Genomic DNA, 26,476 nt, shown 5'->3' with positions numbered 1-26,476 from the left:
TCTCGCCACAAATTGCAGGAGCCCTTGCACTGACTAAAAAAACAACGTAACTCCCTGGAAGCCTTAACAAACACATACATTTAAGCAACATCTCAAGGTTAAAGGGACAGTATACTATGATATTGCTTTTTTAAGGTTTATTTGTGTATTTGAAATAGTAAATGGATTGAGCTTGTAGGCATTTTATCACATTGGGGACATATACTTGCTTATTTAATGTAAATTGGATTACCTTCATCTCTTTAGAACCCACTGGTGTAATTTATTTAATGCTAACAAAGCTTGGCACTGATGCCAAAATATATAAAGGGACAGTCAACTCCAAAGAAAACCTTTTAAATAGGGCATGTTATTTCTAACTACTTTCATATTTATTTAGAACACTTGCTTTGTTCTCTTGGTATTCTTAGTTGAAAGCAAAACCTAGGATGGCTCATATGATCATAACACCTTCTTATCATTTAGAACACCTTCTAATTACGGGGCGCATCTTTTAGAACTTGCAGTTATTTTTTACGATTCGTAGCCTATTTTGCATCAAACTACTCTTTATTGAGACTTTACGTGAACAAAATACTGGCGTAAGTACTTGCGACGACTAAAATGTGTATTTGTGCACATTTTAGTTGCTCGCCGTTTTTTGCTACTTACGCCAGTTTAGCATCTGACGGTGCAGTATATTGGATAGGTCGAGTTGCGGGGTGAAATTATGGGCAGCATGGGTTCTCTCGCTTGCGCTGAAAACTACGACCTATATTGGATCGCGCCCATGATGTTTAACACTTTTATCGCCATGGGTAGAAAATAAAATGTAAAAAAAAAAAAAAAAAAACTTTATTAAAATTAAATTATAAAAATGAAACGCTATTAAAATAAAATTTATTAAACTAAATTTTACACTTTGTTTCACTGTATGTGTTTACTGAGACAGAAGGGGAGGGGCCAAGACAAGTCATTGTCTGTCAAAGTGATTACATGGCCATGGGGCAGTTTTTGGGCATTACATGACTGGCTCACTCCTGAGGCATCCAGTAATTGCCAACAGAGCCTGAACTGATCACAGTGTGTATTATGAATGGAGACACTCCACTGACAGGCATGGGATCACAGGGATACTCTTGTCCCTGCGATCACTAGCCAAGGGGGTCCTCCATTATGCTATTTCTGCAGTGCCTCACTTGCACAGTCATGCCAGTAAGGCCAAGAGAGAGGTGAAGCAACAGCCCAAAACAGCCCTTAAGGGCTAAACGACCCGCACTAATCTTTGTTTTCTTTTTTTTTTTTTTTTTACTGCATATAATTGAAAATTTCATATTACAATCTCAAAGAGTTTAATGACTTTTTAAAGGCCATGTTGTGTCTGACTATTAGTCCCACAGACCCTTAGGACAAAATTTCTACTTACCACCAGCCACCCAGTCCTAAGGAATAAAACCACTCCAAAGATGTTAATCATACAGGAGGTAAAGACGCCGTCCCATGTGCCAAACAGAACTGGCTCCCAGACAAAGAGCTGGATCTTCCACCAGGGTTTAGACTGCAATTGGGATACCTGGAGGAAGACAGAGAGAGATTGCAAAGATGTTGAGAAAGATTGGCAGAGTTTTGGGACAGACAATCACAAGCCTTGCCTATCTATACATTTTTCTCCTATTTAGCCCGTTTTCTTTCTGTTTTTAACCAAATACTTTTGTAACACCTCATGGATAACTTTTCGCTGTCTAAAATCCCGATTTTATGTTAAAGTGACAGCATACTGTAAAATAGTTTTCCCTTAATGTGTTTCCAACAATTTGTTATTTCAGCTGCAGAGTATAAAATGTATGAGAAATTGCATTTTCAGGTTTATTTCTGTATAGAAATAGCTGGTTTTGTGCTTTGAAACCACACCCTATTAAAATGGGTTGAGCTTGCAGGTAATATCAGATCTCATTATGTTATCACTTTGTGTACACACACATGCTTCCTTATCTTATATCTGTCTGTAAATCAAAGCCCAATAGATTGGAAAATTAACATTTTATTATTTGCTACTCCCCACTGAAAGTGTAATTTCTTCTTCTGCTGGCTTTGTATAGAAACTTTTAGTATAGGTAGGGATACTAAAGGCAAAATCAGCTTTTTCAAATGCTGAAATAAGAGTAAAGGAGCTACTTGTATACAATTTAATACACTCCAGCAGGTAAAAAAGAACAGTGGGAACAAATTAAATGGGAGAAACAAACTGGGTAAACTGTCCCTTTAACAAGTTCAGCAACATGCCTGGATCAAGAATTTGCAATCTAAGGGCCACATTACGAGTGCGAACGAGCGATAAGGGGTTGATTGTGGGTGTTTGCACTTGTTGGGTTTACTGCTGGTCTTACGAGTTGAAAGTTAATGCAATCGCTTGAGCACAATCAACAATTTATGCTAGAACGATTACTGCAACTTTAGAACTCTGGTTAACTGTTTTGCAACAAAAAAGTTGCAGAAAACACATCAAAAATACATTACAAAGTGCAGCTTCACTCATAATAACACCATCTAATAAACATTATCGGGGGAAAAATATTTCGGGTTTGTACAAGAGTGGGGTGTAAGGTTTTTTTTCCACTTTTTTTTTCTTTATTGACTTTTAAGAAGAAATACATGCACACAATATTCTAAGTTAGGCTTTTTGCGCTCGTCTGGTTAGCGAGTAACCAAAATTAGTTTAATTTCAACTCATAATACAAGCGCAACCCGACGGGTGCAAAAAGCTTACTTCTAGCGCAGTTAACACTCAAGCAGGAGCGTTAGAGTTACTCTGGCCGAAAGTGTTGTATACATTACTGTTCTCTCCATCACACTCACAAAATATCTCCCACCAAATCTCATTGGTTATATATTTTAAATATTTCCAGAATTATTGATTTTCTCCCACCATAATGTGATCCATTCATTCCCAATTGATTACTTCTATAATGTATTAAATTATCCTAACCATTCCTAACTTTCTCCAAAGCAAGTAGTTTCCCAAAGCATCAAAAAGGAGTTAAAAAAAAAGAACTTCTGGTCTTAAAGGAATAGTCTAGTCAAAATGAAACTTTCCCGATTAAGATAGAGCAGGCAATTTTAAGCAACTTTCTAAGTTACTCTTATTATCAATTTTTCTTCGTTCTTTTTGTATCTTTATTTGAATGTAAGTTTAGGAGCTGGCCCATTTTTGGTTCAGCACCTGGGTAGCGCTTGCTGATTGGTGGCTACATTTAGACACCAATCAGAAAGTGCTACCCAGGTAGGTTATGTAAGAACTTACCTGATAAATTAATTTCTTTCATATGGGCAAAGTTTCCCAAACCTCAAAATGCCTATAAATACACCTCCCACCACACCCACAATTCAGTTTAACAAATAGCCAAGTAGTGAGGTGATAACAAAAGGAGTAAAAAAGCACTGGAAAAATAATTGTGCTTTTATAAATTAAAAAAACCCACCATAAAAAGGATGGGCCTCATGGACTCTTGCTAATATGAAAGAAATGAATTTATCAGGTAAGTTCTTACATAAATTATGTTTTCTTTCATGTAATTGGCAAGAGTCCATGAGCTAGTGACGTATGGGATAGAAATACCCAAGATGTGGAAGTCCACAGAAGAGTCACTAGAGAGGGAGGGATACAATAACAATAGATATTTCCACTGAGAAACTAAATCCACAAAATATTTTTCTTAAAAAACTTAAATCAAAAGCAGTAGAATCAAACAAAGACAGCTGCCAGAAGAACTTTTCTACCAAAGACTGCTTCAGAAGAAGCAAATACATCAAAATGGTAAAAACAAGAAAAGTATGCAAATAAAACCAAATTACTGCTTTGCAAATTTGATCATCTGAAGCTTCATTCTGAAAAAGCGCAAGAAATGGCAACTGAACTTAGAATGAGCTGTAAATCTCTGAGGCAGAGCCTGCCCTGTATCCAAATAAGCCTTGAGAAACAAAAGCTTTAACCAGGATGTCAAAGAAATGGCAGAGGTTTACATCCAAAGAATGTAAAGAACTCTCAAAGAAAGGATTAGGACACAAAGAAGGAACAACAGTTTCTCTACTAATGTTGTTCAAATTCACAACCTTAGGAAAAAAAAGAAGTCCACAAAACAACTTATCTAGATGAAAAAAATCAGATATGGAGACACACAGGAGAAAGCTGATAAATCAGAAACTCTTCTAGCAGAAGAGATAGCCAAAAGAAACAACACTTTCCAAGAAAGTAGATAATCTTGAAAGAAAATATAGGCTCAAAAGAAAGAGATTTCAAAATCCTTAAACCAAATTAAGACTCCAAAAAGGAGAAATTAATAAATGAACAGTCTTGATACAAACCAAAGCCTGAACAAAACAGTGAATATCAGGAAGCTTAAACAATCTTTCTAGGAAATAAAACAGAAAGAACAGATTGTTGTCCCTTCAAAAAATTTGCAGACAAACTTTATCCAAATCATCCTGAAGAAACTATTCTAAAAGAATGCCAAGAGAATTTATGAGAAGAAAACCATAAAATATAGGTTTTCCAAACCTGATAATACATGTTCCTTTAAACAGACTTGTAAGCCTGCAACATAGTGATAACAACTGAGTCAGAGAAACCTCAATGGCTAAACACAAATCAATTTCCATATCTTCAAATTAGTAATTTGAGATCCCGATGGAAAAATAGCCCCTGAAACAAGAGGGCTGGCCAAAGAAAAAGCGGCCAAGGATGGCAACTGGACATCCGAACAAGATTCACATACCAAACCTGTGAAGTCATGCTGATGCTATGAGAAACACATGACACTGTTCCAATATGATCTTGAATATCACTCTTGGAAGAACAAAACAGAGGCGGAAAGATGTATCCAGGTTGCAAAGCCAAGACACTGCTAATGCATCCACCATTTCTGCCCGAGGATTCCTGGACCTGAAAAGGTACCTGGGAAATTGAGAAAACACATCTGTATAGAGATACCTCTCTCCCAGATGTAAAGACTGATGGCTGAGATAATCCACCTCCCAAATGTCTAAACCTGAGAAATAAATCGTAGAAATTAGACAGGAGATGAATTCCACCTAAAAACATATTCAAAATACTTCTTAATTGCTAAGGAACTTTGAGTCCCTATTTGATGATTGACATATGCCCCAGTTGTGATATTGTCTGCCTGAAAGCAAAATGAAAAGTTCTCTCCTAAAAGAGGCAAAGCCTCTTGAAGTTTCCAAACCCCTTGTGCTGTAAGAGACCCTCAAACAGCTCCCCAACCTGTAAGACTTGCATCTATTAAGAATACAGTCCAGGAAGGACGAAAAAAAGGAGGCCCCCTGAACAAACCATGATAGTCTAATCACCAAATCAGAGAGAGTTCAGTGTTGGGATTTAAGAATATCAACTGTGATATCTGAAAACAATCCCTGCACCATTGATTCAGTATGTAAAGCAAAAGAGGTCTCAGATGAAAAACAAGCAAAGGGAACCACGTCCGATGCTGTAGTTATGAGACCTAAAACTTCCATGCACATAGCCACTGAAAGGAATGTTCTAGACTGTAAGTTAGACAGGCTAACACCAATTACAACTGACTTTTGTCCGATAAAGACAAAGTCATGAACACAGAATCCATCTAGAAACCTAAAAAAATGGTGACCCTTGTCTGAGGAATCATGAAACTCTTAGGTAAATGAAATCCTCTAACCATGTCTTGAAGAAACAAAACTAGTTGATTCATGAGAGATTGTAATAAAAGAAAAGATTAAGCTATAATTAAAGGATAAGGGGTATTCCAGAGTCAGTAGCCCTCGCTGATCTCCATAATTATCTGCAAGATTTCTTAAAACATCTTCATCTTAAAACATCTTCTTAAAACAAGATCATCAGGCAGCAGACACAGAGCTTGACATGGCACACAGAGCTCTCCATCCTCCACCAGCACCAAATGCCCCCCCCCCCCTTACAGAGACATGATCCTGAGATTTCTCAGATTTGTGGACAAAGAAAAGATCTGGAAAGCAGCACAATCATCCCAATCTATCCATTACTTGGACCACAACATCCAAATATTTCTTGATCTGTGCCCTACCACTGTCCAAAAACAAAAAGACATCAGATTTATAACAAAAACCCTCCAAGAGAAAAATATAAAATACAGGTGGGGATTCAACTTCTGTCTCCATGTAACACACGAGGGCCGGACTATTACATATAGATCAGAAAAAGACCTTCGGCCGTTAACAGAGGCTCTACAATTACCTTTCAAACCACCACACCCTGCAGATGTCTCAATTAATGGTGACCTTTCTCCAACACATCGTCATCCTCATGGAGACCCTCATTCGAATTGGATGAAAGTGCTCCCCAAAAGGAAAAAAGTAAACCTACACCCGAAGATAGACAGAGCACGCGTTACTTGAACTCAATTCCGGATTGAGTTCTTGAACTTTCTCTCATGTAATATTGTCATTCAAGTGTATTCTCCACTGTTTTTAGTTTGTTTAAAGCATGATACATCTGATTCCTCAATCCAGAATTCCGGCTCCGTTGAAGAAGCAGGTTGGATTTCTTATCATCTTGTTTTACAGTTGTTAAATTGTTAGTTCCTAAAGCCTACACTATACTTGAAGGTGCTGGTGTCTCCTGCACATTCTCCTCTATGTTTGTGTCTTTCTATGACATAGTTGCATTTCAAATGTTTAGTTTATTGTTGTTTGTATGTGGCACATTCCTCTGTATATATTCCCAGACAGAATGCATTCCTATGCGCTTTGCAAAGGCGCATTACACTACATTTCCCAACACATCACACGAGGCTCTAAGCAGACTCCACTTTATACTCTTCCCAGTTGCACTCTTATATACCTTCATCATTATATTTTTATTCACCGCCAATACTCAGGGCCTAAATAACCCCTATAAAAGGAATATTGTCTTAAGGGATTTTCGCAAAAAAAAAAGCAGACATCTTTATTCAAGAGACTCATTTTCAACGAGGGTGAGAACCTAAGACTTTTAGTTACAAGTTTGGCCAATCTTATTATGCCTCTACCTTTTCAACTAATCCAAAAATACACGGACAGTAAGGGCCGATACATTGTATTAGTTGGTAAATTATATAACTTTATGGTAACCCTAGCTAACCTAATCTGAAACAAGATACTTTTTTTTAAATCCTTAACTAACTTATTGCTAGAAATTACCAAAGGTTCCCTTATAATGGGTGGGGATTTTAATCTTACATTTAACCTTTCCCTAGATAATTCAAACAAAATATCCTCAGTGCCACACAGAATAATAACTACAGTAAAACACTGCATGAAAGAATTAACAGTTTGGAGGGTATATAACCCTGAAGGTTCAGACTACACATTTTATTCTAACCCTCATTGTAAATTTACTCGCATAGACTACTTTATGATAGATCTCAATAGTCTGTCCAAAGTAGAACACATAGAAATTATACCTAACTCCTGGTAGGACCACTCTATAGTACAATGTTCTTTCAGGTGGCCACATAGACCCTTCCCACACTATAAATGGAAATTAGACGAATCCTTACTCGCAGACCCCATACATCATCAGCATCTGGTAAAGTCATTGGGTGAATACTTCACCTTCAACGAATCCACTGTAAATGACATTAGAACACTCTGGCAGGCCCATAAAACTGGCATATGGGGGGAGCTAATCAATATTAAGGCATATCAGATAAAACAAAATAACAGACTTCTCAACAATACTTTAACAAACCTATCTAAGCTAGAAGACCAACTCAAAACATATCCTAGCGACATCCAATTAGAACAAAAGGTCACGGATTGCAAAACACAGATCAATCTTTTTATAGACAAAGTATGCAAAAAGAATGCCCTCAAACTATGACAAAAATATTATGAAGGTAATAATGAAAGTGGCCCCCTCTTAGCTAGAAAATTAAGGAGAAAATTACACAAGAGTTACATCTTAACATTAAAAAATAAACAGGGTAAAGAAGTTAACACATCTGAGAAAATAGCTGAAGAATTTAGATCCTATTACTCTCAATTATACAATCTATCAAACACACCTAACCAAAACCCTCGGACAGCTTCCAACAAAATTAAACTAATAAAGAAATACCTTTCTAACATTATTCTTCCAACGGTCACTCCAGACCAACGGCAGACTCTAAACAAACAGATCTCACAAGAGGAACTTTTAGAGGTAATTAAAAATCTCCCCTCTAACAAAGTTCCAGGGCCAGACGGGTTTTTTGATCAGTATTATAAAATATTCAAAGATATTCTATCCCCTTACATGCTATAGATTTTCAATTCGATAAGTGAGGACAACCCCTTCTCTAGATCTGCACTGGAGGCACACATAGTTGTTCTCCCAAAGCCAGGCAAAACTCCAGATACTGCATCTAATTTTAGACCAATATCATTACTTAACATTGACCTTAAGATATACGCAAATATATGCTTATATGCAACATAAACAAGAGCCCCTTTACATACAGTTGAAAGCGACTTGGGATGCCTTTATATACGAAGAGTCTCAATAATTACCATCAACACTCACGTGACCATAATACATAGTGATTGGGAAATTACGTTGTTTGTTTTTCTGACTTTTCAGATACTTATATTGAATGCCACAGTACTTATATAGTTTTTTCTTTCTTTTCAATTTGAACCATATCAGCTTCTCTTTGTATGTACATATTACCAAATTGTATACATGTAATTTCATTCTATATCTATTCTGTATTGTACTGACTCATTTCATTTATATAAATAAAGCTGATTGGGAGAAAAAAAAATAAAAAATTAAGCTAATACCAAGATACCATCCAAGCAAGGAGACACCACAATACCCTACTGTCTGATTACAGAAAGAAGGGCATCCAGAACCTTTGAAAAGATTCATAAAGCTGTCGCTAGACTAAATGGAAAAGCGAAAAATTAGTAAAGCTTATCTAAAAAAGAGAATTTCAGAAACCAAAAGTGGTCTGAATTAATAAAATATGAAGATAAACATCCTGTAAAATTGATTGGACACGAAATGACCTAGCTGAACAAAAGGCATAATAGTCCTTATAGTCGCCAAATTGAAAGTTGAGACTCTGACAAGACGATATAAAATCTTCAGATCCAAGATTGGACTGAATAAACCTTTCTTCTTTGGTACAAAGAATAGAATTGAATAGAAACCCAAACCCTGTTCCTGCTAAAGAACTAGTATAATCATTCCTGAAAACAATTCACAGAGTGTACTGAGAAAGAAATAATCTTCCCATAGAAGGTCTCATTCTAAAAATCTATTCAAACCCTAAGAATAATATAGATTTTGGACTGAATTCATCCAAAAACAATTTAATCTGCCCCCACCAGAAGGACTGGCTTGAGAACCGCACCTTCATGCAGTCTAATAACTAGTAATTATATAGCGTTTTTCTCCCAGAAGGAACAAAAAAAAAAAAAAAGCGCTTTTTCAGTGCTTGCACTCTGAGTTAACCAAATTAGCAGCTAAAAAAACAGCTGTTATTATTACCCAAATAAATGGTACACAATAAATTGACCTCAAAAGGCCGAAGGGCTTTATTAACCCTGTCGGGATAGGAATCTATGACCCTTGGATCTAGATTAAGCATTTGTAGTCATTCATCAACTGATCTACATCACCGGACTAAAAGTAGGGCAGAAAAAAACTCTTAAAGGGACAGTCTAGGCCAAAATAAACTTTCATGATTCAGATACGGCATGTAATTTTAAACAATTTTCCAATTTACTTTTATCACCAATTTTGCTTTGTTCTCTTGGTATTCTTAGTTAAAAGCTTAACCTAGGAGGTTCATATGCTAATGTCTTAGACCTTGAAGGCCACCTCTTTTCAGAATGCATTTTAACAGTTTTTTCACCACTAGAGGGTGTTAGTTCACATATTTCATATAGATAACACTGTGCTCATGCACGTCAAGTTATCTGGGAGCAGGCACTGATTGGCTAAACTGCAAGTCTGTCAAAAGAACTGAAATAAAGGGGCAGTTTGCAGAGGCTTAAATACAAGATAATCACAGAGGTTAAAAGTATATTATTATAACTGTGTTGGTTATGCAAAACTGGGGAATGGGTAATAAAGGGATTATCTATCTTTTAAAACAATAAAAATGTTGGTGTAGACTGTCCCTTTAACCTCCAGAAATAATGGAGATAATAGAAATCGAACAAATTATTATCCTAACAAGTTAGAGATAATAAAATATATTTGAAATCATAATAATAGATATAGTAAACATAATAAAATGAACACATCAGAGTTATATACTTTAGAATCTGAAACTGCTTATGCTAACTGTTCAACAACAAAAAGGTGGAAAGAACAGTAATGTCAGCCACAGATAAAGCTGAGCTAAAAATATAAACAGTACATGAATATGCTCTACTAAGGTTATATTCAAACTCTAAAGAATCCTAAAATAAGTACCAATTTCCATAGAAATAGTACAGTCCCAAAATGGAATCAGGATAAACCATTCTTTAGAACATAATACAAATAGTATTTTGAATAGGAAAAAACATCATGAGCAAATTAAAATCTTAAAATCCAGATTTTAAAGTAACATAGTTAATAGGAGGACTAGGCTCCTAAAAGCTAAAAATAACACATTTTCCTTAACAAAGAACAAAGAATGTTCAAATGAAAATAAGGAGAATTTTAACAAAACTGTCTCTGATACAGGATCCTTTGAGCCAAAGAAACCTTCATCAGTAGAATAAACTTAAAGGGACACTGAACCCAAATATTTTCTTTCATGATTCAGATAGAGCATGCCATTTTAAGTAACTTTTTAATTTACTCCTATTATCAATTTTTCTTCGTTCTCTTGCTATCTTTATTTGAAAAAGACGGAATCTAAGCCTTTTTTGGTTCAGAACACTGGACAGAACGTTTTTATTGGTGGATGGATTTGTCCACCAATCAGCAAGGACAACCCAGGTTGTTTACCAAAAATGGGCCGGCATCTAAACTTACATTCTTGCATTTCAAATAAAGATACTAAGAGAATGAAGACAATTTGATAATAGGAGTAAATTAGAAAGTTACTTAAAATTACATGCTCTATCAGAATCACAAAAGAAAAAGTTTGGGTTCAGTGTGCCTTTAAGTATGCTGTCGGTCAGAACAAAATTAATTAAATCTTAATAAATTTTGACAAGACCTCTTAAGTTTACTTAAAGTCAAAATAGCAGTCATAACCTTTTATGATAAAAGCAATAACGTTATGTTTGCAGATTAAATCAAGTACATGAACTGAATAAGTAAAAAAACAGTAAATGTCATTGTACATATAGAAACATTATTATGATAAATAAATGCCACATAATTGAGCTGAAGAAAAATAACAACAGCTTAATAATGAAAAGAACACACTTAGCTTTGTAGAATTGTGTTTCAGTGCGTCATAGTTAATAAAGTAATATCAGAACAGAATGAGACATCTCGCAAAATGTAACAGAAAAAGAAAAATAACATTAAGCAAAACATTCAATTTCCACAATGTAACAGTTTCAGTAGACATAAAAACAAAGATAGTATTTTTTTAAAACAAAAAATAAAATCATAAAGTAGGCATAATAGCTTTCAAAAATCATGAAAACAGCGAGCAAGAGGGAGAGGGGTAAAATAACTCAATTTTGGCACCAAGAATGACGCATTACGCAATAGGAAGTTAAAACAAACGCAATTTTGAGCCAAAACAACTAGCGTCAACAAAGACGCAGGAAATTACAAAATTTGCGCCATCAAAGGCGCAACTTTGCGTCAAAAAATTTGCGCCAAGAATGACGCAATAAAAAACAGCATTTTGCGTCCTCGCAGGCCTAGATTTGCCCGCGAAAAAAATGAAAAATAAGTCAAATTAGAAAAAGACTGAACCCCAGGTAAGAAAAAAAGTTTAAATAAACTTCCCAAACATGTTTCCTATACTGAAACTGTTTAGACTGCAAAAGGGAAATATACATAGACCTGACTCATGGCAAATATAAGTAAAATACATAAATTTAAAACTTTATATTAATACATAAAGCGCCAAACCATAGCGGAGAGTGTCTTAAATAATGATACATACTTACCGAAAGACAGCCATCCACATATAGCAGATAGCCAAACCAGTACTGAAAACTATCAGCAGAGGTAACGGTATATAAGAGTATATCGTCAATCTGAAAAGGGAGGTAGGAGATGAATCCCTACGACCGATAGCAGAGAACCCTTGAAAAGATTTCCGTGAGAGAAACCATAAAATCAATAGGCGATACTCTCTTCACATCCCTCTGACAAACACTGTAATCTGATAGGAATTGGGCTTCAATATGCTGAGAAGTGCTTATTATGGGAAAAAATCAAGCACAAACTTACTTCACCACCTCCATAGGGAGGCAAAGTTTGTAAAACTGAATTGTGGGTGTGGTGGGAGTTGTATTTATAGGCATTTTGAGGTTTGGGAAACTTTGCCCCCTCCTGGTAGGAATGTACTGTATATCCCATACGTCACTAGCTCTCTTGCCAATTACATGAAAGAAATTGGTTGGCTCCTATGCTTACATTTCTGCTTTTTTAGACAAATATGATAATAGGAGTAAATTAAAAAGTTGCTTAAAATTCCCTGCTCTATCTGAATCATGAAAGTTTAATTTTGACTAAACTATTCCTTTACCCATCTTTACATTAAATCCATTCTGCATTTAGCCCATTTTCACTTCATCCAACTCACACTTAGCTGCAATTACTCTCTCCCTTGCTGTCTGATTTTACCACACTTTTCACAGATTTGTATTTCCTCAAAAATCCTGTTAAAGGGCAATAATATTTGAAAAATGACTGTGATGAGAGCAGGATGTGATGTCACTAGTATGTGGGCGGGGCTTAGGTCCGGTGTCTGTGTCGCAGTTAGTCTAGTACAATCAACCTGTCTGGATGTGTATTGCTATGCTCTGTAATAAAATAGAGTTGTACCATCATATGTCCTGCATCTCATGACATGGTGTCAGAAGTTCTGGACTGCGCTTCTGTTCCTGATCGATTGCAATGTCAAAGTTTACCCCACCTGAGCCTTTTGACTTTTCTCAGCCTGCAGCTTGGCCCACATGGCGTCAGCGGTTTCATTGCTTCAGGATTGCATCCAAACTGAACAAGGAGAGTGGTGAAGTACAAGTTAATTCTCTTTTATACTCCATGGGGAAAGATGTAGAGCCAGTGTTCAATGCTTTTACTTTCCAAGAAGGGGAAGAAGTTAACTTTGATATAGTTATGGATAAACTCAGTGCCCACTTTGTACCCAAAAGAAATGTGATTCATGAGAGAGCTTGTTTTCACAAACGTAATCAGCGTGTGGGAGAATCTGTGGAGTCATTTGTGCGCAGCCTGTATGAATTAGCTGAATTCTGTGAGTTTGGTGTTGCTAAAGAAGAGCAAATCAGAGACAGAATAGTTATTGGAATTGCAGATGCTGAAGTCAGACGGGGCTATTAGGATGGCCCGCCAGAGTGAATTGGTGAAAAAGCAAAGTGCTGATCTGAGGTCTGAGAGTAATGTGGATGACGTGCAACAGTCTAGGAAAATTACTAGTGAAAGGCACAGTGTGAGCGGTAGATCTAAAGTACTGGAAAGGCCTAGAAGTGGATGGGCGCAACATGGCCGATGCACACGGTGCTACCGGGCTCATGATCAGAGTGCTATATGCCCGGCCAGAGATAAAAGATGCAGAAAATGTAACAGAATAGGCCATTTTGAAGTGGTGTGTAAAACTGAATACATTAAGGAGATGCAGGTGGACAGTGACCAGGAGGGTCAGGAAGTGTCTTTTGTGGGGTCTGTTGTGGAACGGACAAGCTCAGAGGAAGATTGGAAAGTTACTTTTACTGTAATGGGAGCCAAAGTTGATTTTAAGATTGACACAGGAGCAGATATCACTGTAATGTCTTTTGCTGAATTTATGAAACTGCCTCGACAGCCCCAGCTGGCGAAGGTTACTACAAATGTCCATAGTCCTGGTGGCCGCATTTATTGTTTTTTGGAAATTTCTTGCCAGCTGTGAGTACAAACAAAGGAAGTTCACCATGTGGGTGCATGTGATCAGAGGTCAGTGTGTTAACAGTTTATTGAGCAGAAAAGCAGCCTGTGACTTGGGCCTCGTGGCCAGAGTGAATGAGATCTCTGAAGATATGTTTGGCGAGTTGGGCCTACTGAACTGCAAACCTGTCCATATAGCACTTAAAAGTGACGCAGTCCCATACAGTATTTCTACTCCTCGTAGAATTCCGTTCCCGCTCATGCCTCAAGTGGAGAAAGAGCTCATGCGCATGAAGTCTATGGGGGTTATTGAAGAGGTTGTTGAAGCAACCGATTGGTGTGCCCCCATTGTTCCAGTTGCAAAGAAAAACGGAAAGGTGCGCATCTGTGTGGACCTGAAAAGGTTGAATGAGGCAGTGAAGAGGGAGAGATTTGTGCTGCCGACATTGGAAGATATAGCCCCGAAGTTGGCTGGGGCGAAGTTATTTTCCACATTAGACGCTTCTAGCGGCTTTTGGCAGATCCCCCTGGATCCAAAGTGCCGCAAACTGACTACCTTTATCACAACGGTAGGTCGGTTCTGCTTCTGCAGACTCCCCTTTGGGATATCCTCCGCTCCTGAAATCTTTCAAAGGGAAATGAGTTCTCTCCTGAGTGGCCACGTGGGCACAGCGGTCATGGACGACATTCTAGTGTATGGGTCTACAGTGGAGGAGCATGATCAGCGTTTGAGTTGTGTGCTGCAGGCTATCAAAGAGTCTGGGCTGAAGCTGAATAAAGAAAAATGTCATTTTAGGAAAACAATTATGCTACTTTGGGCATATCATCAACGGGGATGGCATCAAGCCGGACCCCGAGAAAATTCGGGCTATTGAACAGATGAAAAGCCCTTCTGATGTACATGAGCTGAGACAGATATTGGGCCTTGTAAATTACGTGGGCAAGTTTCTTCCAGATTTATCTACAGTTTTACACCCTATCACAGAGTTGCTTAAGAAAGATGTTGCCTGGGTCTGGGGACCCTCACAAGAAAAAGCGTTCCTGCATGCCAAGTCCCTGCTGGGGTCTGCCCCAGTGCTGGGGTTCTACGACCCTTCAAAAAAGACTGTGGTTAGTGCTGATGCAAGCAGTTATGGGTTGGGGGCTGCACTCCTGCAGCTGAATGACAACAAACTACAGCCCATCGCCTATTGTTCCCCGCACACTGACGGCTTGCGGAGTCAAAATACGCTCAAATTGAGAAAGAGTGCCTGGCTGCAGTTTGGGCCTGTGAGCGCTTTCAGCGTTATCTAGTGGGTTTGGAGAAATTTAGTCTGGAAACTGACCACAAACCGCTAGTCCCTCTAATCAATTCTTATGACATTGACAAAACACCCTTGAGATGCCAGAGACTTTTAATGAGACTGCTCAGGTTCAATGTTCAGGCAGTGCATGTGCCGGGGAAACAGCTGGTTGTGGCAGATACACTATCCAGGCTCCCGCTGGCTGCTGAAGAATCCTCCACAGAATCGGATGTGAAAGTGTATGTTGATTCAGTTCTGGCCTCTAAGTCCATTTCTTCAAGGAAACTGGAAGAGATAAAGAAGGAGACATATTTGGACACAGATCTGCAAGAAGTTATAAGGTACATAAGAGAAGGCTGGCCCGAGAGCCGGGCAGCCTGGATGTCTTTAAGTGCTTAACAGCCAGAGAGGTCGCAGCTCACGGAGCTGGAGGGGTTGGTGCTGTTCCAAGACCGCATTGTAATTCCTGTCAGCATGAGGAAAGATATGTTATCATTCGCCTGAAGAGCTTGTTCGCCCGCTGGGGCATTCCAATGGAGCTGGTGAGTGATAATGGTATGCAGTTCGCTTCTACAGAGTTCAGTGCTTTCAGCAGGGAATATGATTTTGTACATTCCACGTCAAGTCCACATTATCCGCAGGCTAACGGAATGGCTGAAAGGGCAGTTCAAACAACAAAATTCATTCTAAAGCAATCTGAGCCGTACCTAGCCCTCTTGTCATACAGGGCGACGCCCATTCAAGCCACCGGGTTTAGCCCGGCACAGCTGATGCTAGGACGCCAGATTCGCACCACTTTACCCTCAGTGGGTGTCTTCAAGCCGCCTGGCCCTGTTCCTCGGGACGAAGTCCTTAGGAGGGATGAAGAGGCCAAAAAGGGTTATTGTTTCTTCTACGACAGGAGACATTCTGTCAGGCCTTTACAGGAACTGAAAGCGGGCCAAAGTGTCAGAATTAAACTGGATGATGAGAAGAAATGGAAGACGCCTGCTACGGTAGTGGGCCGCTCTCCAGAACCAAGGTCTTACACAGTCCTTACAGAGGGAGGGACGGTTACACGCCGTAACCAAAGACATCTTCAGTCTGTACCTGAGAGTCTGGAACCGGATACCTCAGTACCACCGCCGGTGGGATCCCCTGTTCTAAGAGAGGTGCCTTCCCCTCAGCAAGATCACAGCGGGGATATATCTTTGCCTCCAGCAGACTCTTGTTCACCATCTTCTGTATCAGAGGACAGTTCATGTAAAGTTACATCAAGCGGAAGAGTGGTGAAACTTCCGGCCCGATACAGGGACTGACTTTAGCTAGAACAGTGACCGGAAGTATGGGCAGAATAATCCCATGGTCACTGTGGACTAGGGTAGTCTACCCCGATGTCCAAGTCAGGATGTAATTTATTTGTTCATGTTTTCTAATCTATCTGTTTTTATAATGTTCAAAAACAAAAATGTTGTTGTATACCCTGTTGGTGTACCTTGTTATTTATTATATGCAAATGTATGCTTTGCCTTTGAAAAAGGGGAAGATGTAATGAGAGCAGGATGTGATGTCACTAGTATTTGGGCGGGGCTTAGGTCAGGTGTCTGTGTCGCAGTTAGTTTAGTACAATCAACCTGTCTGGATGTGTATTGCTATGCTCTGTAATAAAATAGAGTTGTACCATCATTGCTGTGTCCTGCATATGTCCTGCATCTCATGACAATGACATTCTCTAATTCCTCAGAGCATGTCATTTTAAGACTTTCAACCCTACACTACTGTGTGTTTCTGCTCCAGACGAGCAGTGCTTCATTGGTCCTAAGCAGCACTTCTACTGTGTGTTTAACCTCTTTGTGGATAGTCTTAAATTTACATGGTCTAATGAATTAGAGAATGTAATTTTTCGACTAATATTGCCCTTTAAAAAAAAATATATTAAATACCCCTTACTTTTGTGCAAAAGACTATGGGTTAATTTCCATTGTTGTTGTAAACTGTGTCAATTAGTTATAATATAAAACACAATGGAGATACTTGTTTATACCACCAGTTTACAACAGCAATGGAAACTAGGCCTTTGCTTGTCCAACATTTCCTAGTGAGGTCAAGAAGCAAATTCTGTAATCTTGGTTTTCAAAATGCTGCAAGGTGCCTAACCAGCAATTTTACTTTTAAAAAAAAAAAAAAAAACTTTGGATACTAAATCTGCTTCCTGGCCTCTCTATGGTGCGTGGAACAAATACATTTTTTTACGCAATAGCAAGAGGTCTTTAAAGGGACACTAAGCCCATTTTTTCTTTCTTTCATGATTTAGATAGAGCATGCAATTTTAAGTAACTTTCTAATTTACTCCTATTATCATTTTTTCTTTGTTCTCTTGGTATCTTTATTTTAAAAGCAGGAATGGAAGCTTAGGAGCCGGTCAATTTTAGGTTCAGCACCTGGGTATTGCTTGCTGATTGGTGACTAAATGTACGCACCAATCAGCAAGCGCTATCCAGGGTCCTGAACCAAAAATGGTCCGGCTCCTAAGCTTTCATTCTTGCCTTTTCAAATAAAGATACCAAGAGAATGAGAAAAATGTATAATAGGAGTAAATTAGAAAGTTGCTTAAAATTGCATGCTCTATCTGAATCATGAAAGAAAAAAAAATAGGTTTAGTGTCCCTTTAATGTCTCTTTAATTAAAAAAAATGAATCTCATGTAACCCCTGAGCATGATGAAATCCTTTGACTTCCCTGAGGTAACTACATTTTCTGATGGATTCTGTAGAACGAGCTACTTGCTCTGCATCTCACAGGATCAAGCTCCTAAAATCTATCTGCTCTCTTCATATTGTTGCATATCTTTTTTAGCCTTGAATATTGCTACACATAAAGCCTAAGAATAACAATAACACACCTGTGCATCTTCATGGAAAAGGTCTTTATAACTCTCAGTTTCTACCATGTTGCCGTTCAACAATTGTGACTTGTTTTTCTCCTCCATGACTCGTGCAGCAAACTCTGGGGCTTGTCCTTAATCTGATCTGAGAAAAGGTCAGCTGCACAGGTCAATGTGACACAAATGGGCCGTCCACTGGAACCTTTGCATTCTGTCACTGTAACAGAAAAAAACACACTAACTAATTGCAATACATAATGCACACAATGTAAGATCACATGATACTATTGTATGAAATTAAAATAGTACATCAAGAGCTGAGATATTTCCAATGCAGAAGCCAGAAAGAATATTAAAAGGGACAGTCTCCAGAATTTTTATTTTTATAAAATATACATAATCCCTTTATTACCCATTGCCCAGTTTTGCATACCCAACACTGTTATATTAATACACTTTTTACCTCTGTGATTACATTGTATCTAACCCTCTGCAGACTGCCCCCTTATTTCAGTTCTTTTGACAGACTTGCATTTAGCCAATCAGTGGCTGACTCAGCGTCAGTGAGCAGTGTTATCTATATCAGCCCTTCTTAAACTGTGGGTCGCGACCACATATGGGGTTGCGTAACCCTAATGTGGGGGTTGCAGGCCTCCTGATTCCATATGTTAGTAACTAAACCACCACAACAAATATTGAAACGTATCACATAACAGAGTCAACAGGGGGTGATGATAGAACTGCAACGTAACATTGTTTTTTCCACAATACAATTTTTTTTATCCCCTCAGAGCCCATTGCAGTGGCAGTAAAATATTAGCAATTCGGACACGTAATATTTTACTGACGCTGAATAGCAACATGACATATGTGTGTGTGTGTGTAGTATATTTATATACTACAAATACACAATGTATGTTAAAATTTACAATTTTACTAAAATAAGTCAATTTATTACATAAAATACAAAAAGAAACATAAAATTCTGGAATTTATAAAAAATGTAATCAAATAAAAACATTAGACACAAACATACTTCATATGATACAATATACACAAAATAGTTATAATAATGTGATTGTACATAGAATCTTGATACAGCTAGACAAAACGTCGTTGTGCAGCTAGAAAAAAACTTAGTTTAATCCAGAAGCGGTTGTGTCTAGAGACAAAAGAGACAGAGGGTCCCGTTACAGGCGGTACAATGTTTAAAGGAATGGTGTATTCAAGTACTTCTGCTTTATTTGAAGTCCAAACGTCCACAAACAGCTTTATTTGAAATATAAAATTTAATTTAATTTACACATAATTAATTTACACATAACTTGCCAAGTGCAGGTCTAAAATATTATTTATTAACACATTTTCTTGTATCATGTTATAATCAAATACATTTATTTAAATTATATTGTAATAGAAATATTAGTTTTCTTAGAAAGATAACTTTTCTTCAAAGATAAAAACAAAAATGTATGCTTACCTGATAAATTTCTTTCTTTCCGGATATGGTAAGTCCACGGCATCATCAATTACTATTGGGAATACCACTCCTGGCCAGCAGGAGGAGCCAAAGAGCACCACAGTCAAGACTGTTAAGTATCACTTCCTTTCCCACAACCCCCAGTCATTCGACCGAAGGTAAATGGAGAAAAAGGAGTAACACAAGGTGTAGAGGTGCCTGAGGTTAAAGGGACACTGAACCCAAATTCTTTCTTTCGTGATTCAGATAGAGCATGCTATTTTAAGCAACTTTCTAATTTACTCCTATTATCAATTTTTCTTCGTTCTCGTGCTATCTTTATTTGAAAAAGGCATCTAAGTTTTTTTGTTCAGAACACTGGACAGCACTTTTTTATTGGTGGATGAATTTATCCACCAATCAGCAAGGACAACACAGGTTGTTCACCAAAAATGGGCCGGCATCTAAACTTACATTCTTGCATTTTAAATAAAGATACCAAGAGAATGAAGAAAATTTGATAATAGGAGTAAATTAGAAAGTTGCTTAAAATGTCATGATTTATCTGAATCACAAAAGAAAAAAATTTGGGTTCAGTGTCCCTTTAAGTAAAAAAATAACTGACTTAATAAAAAGGGCGGGCCGTGGACTCAACATATCCGGAAAGAAAGAAATTTATCAGGTAAGCATAAATTTTGTTTTCTTTCCTAAGATATGGTGAGTCCACAGCATCATAAATTACTGTTGGGAATCAATACCCAAGCTAGAGGACACAGATGATTAGGGAGGGACAAGACAGGTTGAAAATTGCGCCGCTCCAATCTATGTACAGAGGCTAAGAGAATGACTGGGGGTTGTGGGAAGGAAAGCGATACTTAACAGTCTTGACTGTGGTGCTCTTTGCCTCCTCCTGCTGGCCAGGAGTGATATTCCCAACAGTAATTGATGATGCCGTGGACTCACCATATCTTAGGAAAAAAATAAATAGAAAATTAGAAAAATGTAAATCATAATTATTATTCAGACTTTTAAGATGAAGTACCTTAAAATGCTTAATCCACCATACTTCTCTCCTTCTCAACATAAACTCCCTATACCCCCCTCTTTGTGGCATTGCTACATGGTCTATCCTTTTAACCCTAAATTAGCTTACTAAATGATCAATGTACATAACGTGTAGTGAGACTGTTTGGGTTAATCCCTAATCACAGACTTATGTTCACTAATGCAATCTTTCACAGCACTAGTTGTCTCACCCGTGTAACAAAGCCCATGTGGGCATTAAGAAGTACATTAAAACCTATTTTTTTCTTTATTGATTCATATAGAGCATCAGCATATCATTTTAAACAAATTTACATCTATTATCTAATTTGCTTCCTTCTCTTAGTAAACTTTGTTTAAAAGCATACCTAGGTATGCTCAGGAGCAACAATTCACTACTGGTAGCAGTAGTGCATTGCTGCTCCTGAGCCTACCTAGGTATGCTGCTAGCTAGCAGCTCATTAGTGGTCGTACATATATCCCTCTTGTCATTAGCTCACTTGATATGTTAAGCTGGTCCTTTAACAAAGGATACCAAGTGAATGAAACAACTGATACTAGGTGTAAATTCTAAAATAATATGCTCTATCTAAATCCATAAAATCATTTTTTTTTGTTTCACGTCCTTTTAATCGTTAAGTTGCAATGGGTACAATTCAAACAGATATGATCCCTTATTAGCAGCTAATACCTCTTTAAGTGCCCCAACATCAGCCCTTACTAAGATATCTTTGAAATATTTAAATTGTTGGTAGGAGGGGGGCATGTGAATCACCAATATGGCAGCTGAACTCACTATGTAAATACTAATGTTTCTGTAACATATTATAAATATCCTTTTACTCCCATGTCACAATACAAGTGGTATATATCTTTCTGTAGGAGTTTCCAGTCCTAGTTAGATTTGTTTTAATTCCCTGTGAAGGATATGCTCTTTCTACAAATACCCATTAGATTTAAACTCATCAATAACCCATCTTAAAAAGTGATGGTAATTGTAATGTGCATGAACATGTATTCCGAATCTATGCAAAAATTTAACTCTTTCAGTCAAGGATGCGCTCCATCAACATTATTTTATTTTGATAATCATTATAGTCCATAACTCCTGTCCAGCTGCTCACTGCAAAACACTTTTTTATGAGGTGAAATGTCCCCTCTTATCCAATAGTTGTGCTAGCCATACATCATAAGGCAAGGCACGGCTCTGAAGCGGCTTTTTTATGTGTTGCCATTTGGCTAGAACAGCTATTATACAAGAGGAGAAACGTCACCTTTAATAAAAAAAAGATTTTAGCATTGGGCAGCCAGATGGGCGTTATGGACTATAATGATTATTGAAAAGAATAATGTTGGAGCGCATTCTAGATTGTAATCCATGGATGAAGGTAGAGTTTAATTTTTGCATAGATTCAAAATATACCTAATAATTACTTCCAGAAAACACACATGATCTATTTGATGCCACAAAACATATGTACACAAGTCCCCCCACCCACTCCTTCATTCTGTCCCACAAAAACAATGGATTTAAAGGGACACTCAGGTTTTATTAAATTTTCATGATTCAGATATAGCATGTAATTTTAAACAACTTTCCAATTTACTTCCATTAAAAAAAAAGTGCACAGTCTTTTATATTTACAATTTTTGAGTCACCAGATCCTACTGAGCATGTGCAAGAATTCACAGGCTATACATATATGCATTTGTGATTGGCTGATTGCTATCACATGGTACAAGGGGAGGGGAAATATACATAACTTTGAAATGTGTTATAAAATAATCTACTACTCATTTGAAGTTCAGACTAAGTGCTATTGCATTGTCTTGTTATCTTGCATTTGTTGATTATGCAAATCAAATGTGTTGACTGGTCCTTTAAATGTTAACATACGATGCAGCCTTTATGAACCCTCTTACAATGATATCGGTACCCTCTACCTGATGCACAAAAACATTCATAGCTACACACATAGCACAGACGCCACATGAAATGGTAATGAGGAGGATTAAGTAAAGCAACTTTGTGTTCACTGAGAACTCCCATTAGACTTGTAATGCTGAAAATAATAAATATAACTCAGTTGTTGACTATTTCCCTGTAGCAAAGTCACTTCCTGTAACTCAGGATCATACCCATATACATATTATCACAATGCACTCAGTATCAAGACCAAGATGATGATGTAACAGTCACAGATACTGATTTGATGTCATGATTATCACAAATGTCTATTTATTTCTATTTCATATAAAGGGGAGGAAATGACTAACATAGCAAAGTAAAATCTAGACTTAGAGGGACATGAAGTCCAAAATTTTCCTTTCACGATTCAGAGAAAGAATACAATTCTTAAAGGGACATTAAACCCATTTTTTTTTTCTTTCGTGATTCAGATAGAACAAGCAATTTTAAACAACTTTCTAATTTACTTCTATTATCTATTTTGCTTCATTCTCTTGATATCCTTTGCTGAAAAGCATATCTAGATAGGCTCAGTAGCTGCTGATTGGTGGCTGCACATAGATGCATCGTGTGATTGGCTCACACCTTTGTGCATTGCTATTTCTTCAACAACGGATATCTTAAGAATGAAGCAAATTAGATAATATAAGTAAATTGGAATGTTGTTTAAAATTGTATTCTCTATCTGAATCATGAAAGAAAAAGTTTGGGTTTTATGTCCCATTAACATCTTTCCAATTTACTTCTATTATCACATTTACTTTGTACTCTTGGTATCCTTTGTTGAAAAACATACCTAGGGAGGCTCAGGAGTTGCAGTGCATTACAGGGAGCTAGTTGCTGACTGGCGGCCGCACATATATGCCTCTTGTCATTGGTTCACACAATGTGTTCAGCTAGCTTCCAGTAGGGCCTTGTTGCTCCTTCAACAAAGGATACCAAGAAAATGAAGTAAAATTGATCATAGAAGTAAATTGGAAAGTTGCTCTATCTAAATAATAAAAGAAACAATTTTTAATTTCATGTCCATTTAAAGGTAAACCATATAACTGCACATAGGTCTGTCTGACATGTTTACACAGTGCTGCAGCCAAATAGTATTCTTAGAAAGTGACAAATTAAATCTACATTGCTTTTTGAAATGTCATATTAAAGCCATTGTGCTCTGTGAATATGTGAAGTGCAAGGAAACACAAAACTTACGCATGTAATGACGCTTGTTGTAAGGGATGAGAGAACCAACGCTGAAATATCTATTTATTATTTTACTGAGCATCTTTAAACTCGAAATAAGATTCGTCATAAAATGATTAAAGGGACATGAAACCTATTTTTTTTTTCTTTCACGATTTAGAAAGAGCATGCAACTTTAAACAACTTTCCAATTTACTTATTTTATCTAATTTGCTTCATTCTCTTGATATCTTTTGTTGAAAAGCATATCTAGGATAGGCTCAGCAGCTGCTTATTGGTAGCTGAAGATAGATGCCTTGTGTGATTGGCTCACCCATGTGCATTGCTATTTCTTCAACAAAGGATATCTAAAGAATGAAAGCAAATTTGATAATAGAAGTAAATTGAAATATTGTTTAAAATTGTATTCTCTATGTGAATCATGAAAGAAAAAAATTGAGTTTCATGTCCCTTTAACCCCTTCACCCAAAACGATGTATATATACGTTGTGCGGTACTTTGGCTATCGCACCGCACCGCACCACGTATATATACGTCGTCGCTTCAGGATGTTCCAGCACTTTCGGCTGTTAAGTTACAGCCGAGATCTGGAGCTCCTGAAGTTTGAGGCATCTCCCACATATGGAGCCAGAGCGCGATCGGTGCTCCGCCTCTATATGAGGGAAGATGCCTGATCGCTACAGACGGTTACACTGTGTGTGTCACCGTCTGTAACGATCTTCTGTTGGTGCCGGCGGGAGGCGGGTGGGCGGCCCAGCAGGAGAGGCAAGAGGGAGTGGGAAGAAGTGGGAGGGGTCCTACACTAAGGAAAAAAAATACCAAAGGGACAGGGAGGGATGGGGCAGCTACACTAATGGAAAGGGGATCTGAAGGTGTGGGGCCCCCTAACTAAAGATCGTGGGTGGGGGGAGGTGGAGGGACACTACGCTACAGAAAATTTGTTATAAAAAAATAAAAAAGCTTTTTTTAAAAAAAAAAAAAAATGCAGTTTTATTAAAAAAAAGCCTCATTTTCATACTGGCAGACTGTCTGCCAGTTCCTAAGATAGAGGTTACCAGTGGGGGGTGGGGAGGGAATATAGCTGTTTGGGAGGGACCAGGGGGCAGGAAGTGTCAGGTGAGAGGCTAAGCTCTACACTAAAACTAAAATGAACCTGTTAAGCTACCTAATTAACCCTTTCACTGCCGGGAATAATAGAAGTGTTGTGCGCAGCTGCAATTATCTGCCTTCTAATTACCAAAAAGCAATGGAAAAGCCATATATGTGTCTGCTATTTCTGAACAAATGGGATCCCAGAGAAGCTTTTACAACCATTTGTGCCATGATTGCACACACAGTATGTAAATCATTTCTGTGAGAAACCCAAAGTTTGTGAAAAAAGTACCGCATTTTTTTATTTGATGCCATTTGGCGGTGAAATGGTGGCATGAAATATACCAAAAATGGGAGTAGATCAATACCTTGGGTTGTCTATTAAAAAAAAAAATATATATATATATATATATATATATATATATATATATATATATATATATATTTGATAGGTAAATAAAATAAAAAAGGCTCTATTTCTGTTTAAATGGAGTGATAGCCAAAATGCTAAAAATGTTCTGGTACTTTGGGCAAGTTTTTGTCTGGATGTCCCGGTAGTGAAAGGGTTAATTGTGCATAGTGTAAAAAAAATATGACAATGCACTTTCATTATGCATTTTCATTTACTATGCTTTTATTGCTTTTCCAAATGGAATGCAGAACACTGAAACTTATACATGCAGCACAATGATTGTTTGATATTTGCCGTCACTAACTGGCCAGAACAGAAGAGATAAGATAAACAACACTTAAGAGGCTTTACAATGGGAGTACTGTATATCTAGTCTTTAAAAAAAAATTAAGATTTATTTTGCAATACAGTGATTTTTTTATTTTATTTATATAATTGACTTGAAGTCACAAAAGCTTCCGTGGTTCAGGTATAGCAGCTTTAAGATTTTTTTCAATGTACTTTGATTATCAAATTTACTTAGCTCTCTTGGTATCCTTTGTTGAAATGCATATCTAAATATGATCAAGAGCAGCTGGTGATTGGTGGTTACGCCCTTGTGACTGGCTTGCTAAATGCATGGCGCTAGCTCTCAATAGTGCATCAAATATCTGTTTAGCCCATATGCTGCGGTTAGACACACATGCAAGAAACAGTGCAATAACACTATAGAGGCTTTTCTTTTTTCACTTTTTTGTCCCTTAAACTGCCAAACAAAACAATAAATAAGGGTTAAGCATAATAAAAATAACAAAAATTATTGTCCCAGCTTTTTGAAATATTCTACATATAAAAGCCGTTCTTAAATATGTGCAGGTGGCTCCTTAGTTCTCTATTTGGCTACTAAGACTGATATATGTTTGTTATCCCCATATTCTCAGCAGACAATGGGTTAACCTACTGAGTTTTCCTCATAGTACTGGGAGTTACTTGATTACTTGTGATGTGGCACAAATACTTAAACAGTTTCTGAAGTTAAAGGATCATTATTATCATCATTTATTTGTAAAGTGAAACCAAATTCTGTAGAGCTGGATATCTAATAAATCCAGTGGTTGTCTAGTTTTCCTTCTAACTCAAT

At 37.4% G+C, this 26,476-nt stretch overlaps 1 protein-coding gene across 1 annotated transcript in view; it reads right to left on the bottom strand.

Moving 5' to 3' along the window:
* Positions 1–26,476, bottom strand: part of SLC12A8 (solute carrier family 12 member 8) — a 187,107-nt gene that overhangs the window by 135,754 nt on the left and 24,877 nt on the right. Inside the window, exons 2-3 of the mRNA XM_053689789.1 lie at positions 18,205–18,403; positions 1,406–1,552 (exon numbers count right to left, since the gene is read on the bottom strand). Of these exons, the coding sequence (XP_053545764.1) occupies positions 1,406–1,552; positions 18,205–18,291 (234 nt within the window). The 5' untranslated portion in view covers positions 18,292–18,403. The remainder of the gene's footprint in view (positions 1–1,405; positions 1,553–18,204; positions 18,404–26,476) is intronic.

The sequence above is a fragment of the Bombina bombina genome, chromosome 1, assembly GCF_027579735.1.
Source record: "Bombina bombina isolate aBomBom1 chromosome 1, aBomBom1.pri, whole genome shotgun sequence".
Lineage (NCBI taxonomy): Eukaryota > Metazoa > Chordata > Amphibia > Anura > Bombinatoridae > Bombina > Bombina bombina.
The sequence above is the reverse complement of the archived record's forward strand: the minus strand, read 5'-3'. Positions and strand labels throughout refer to the sequence as shown.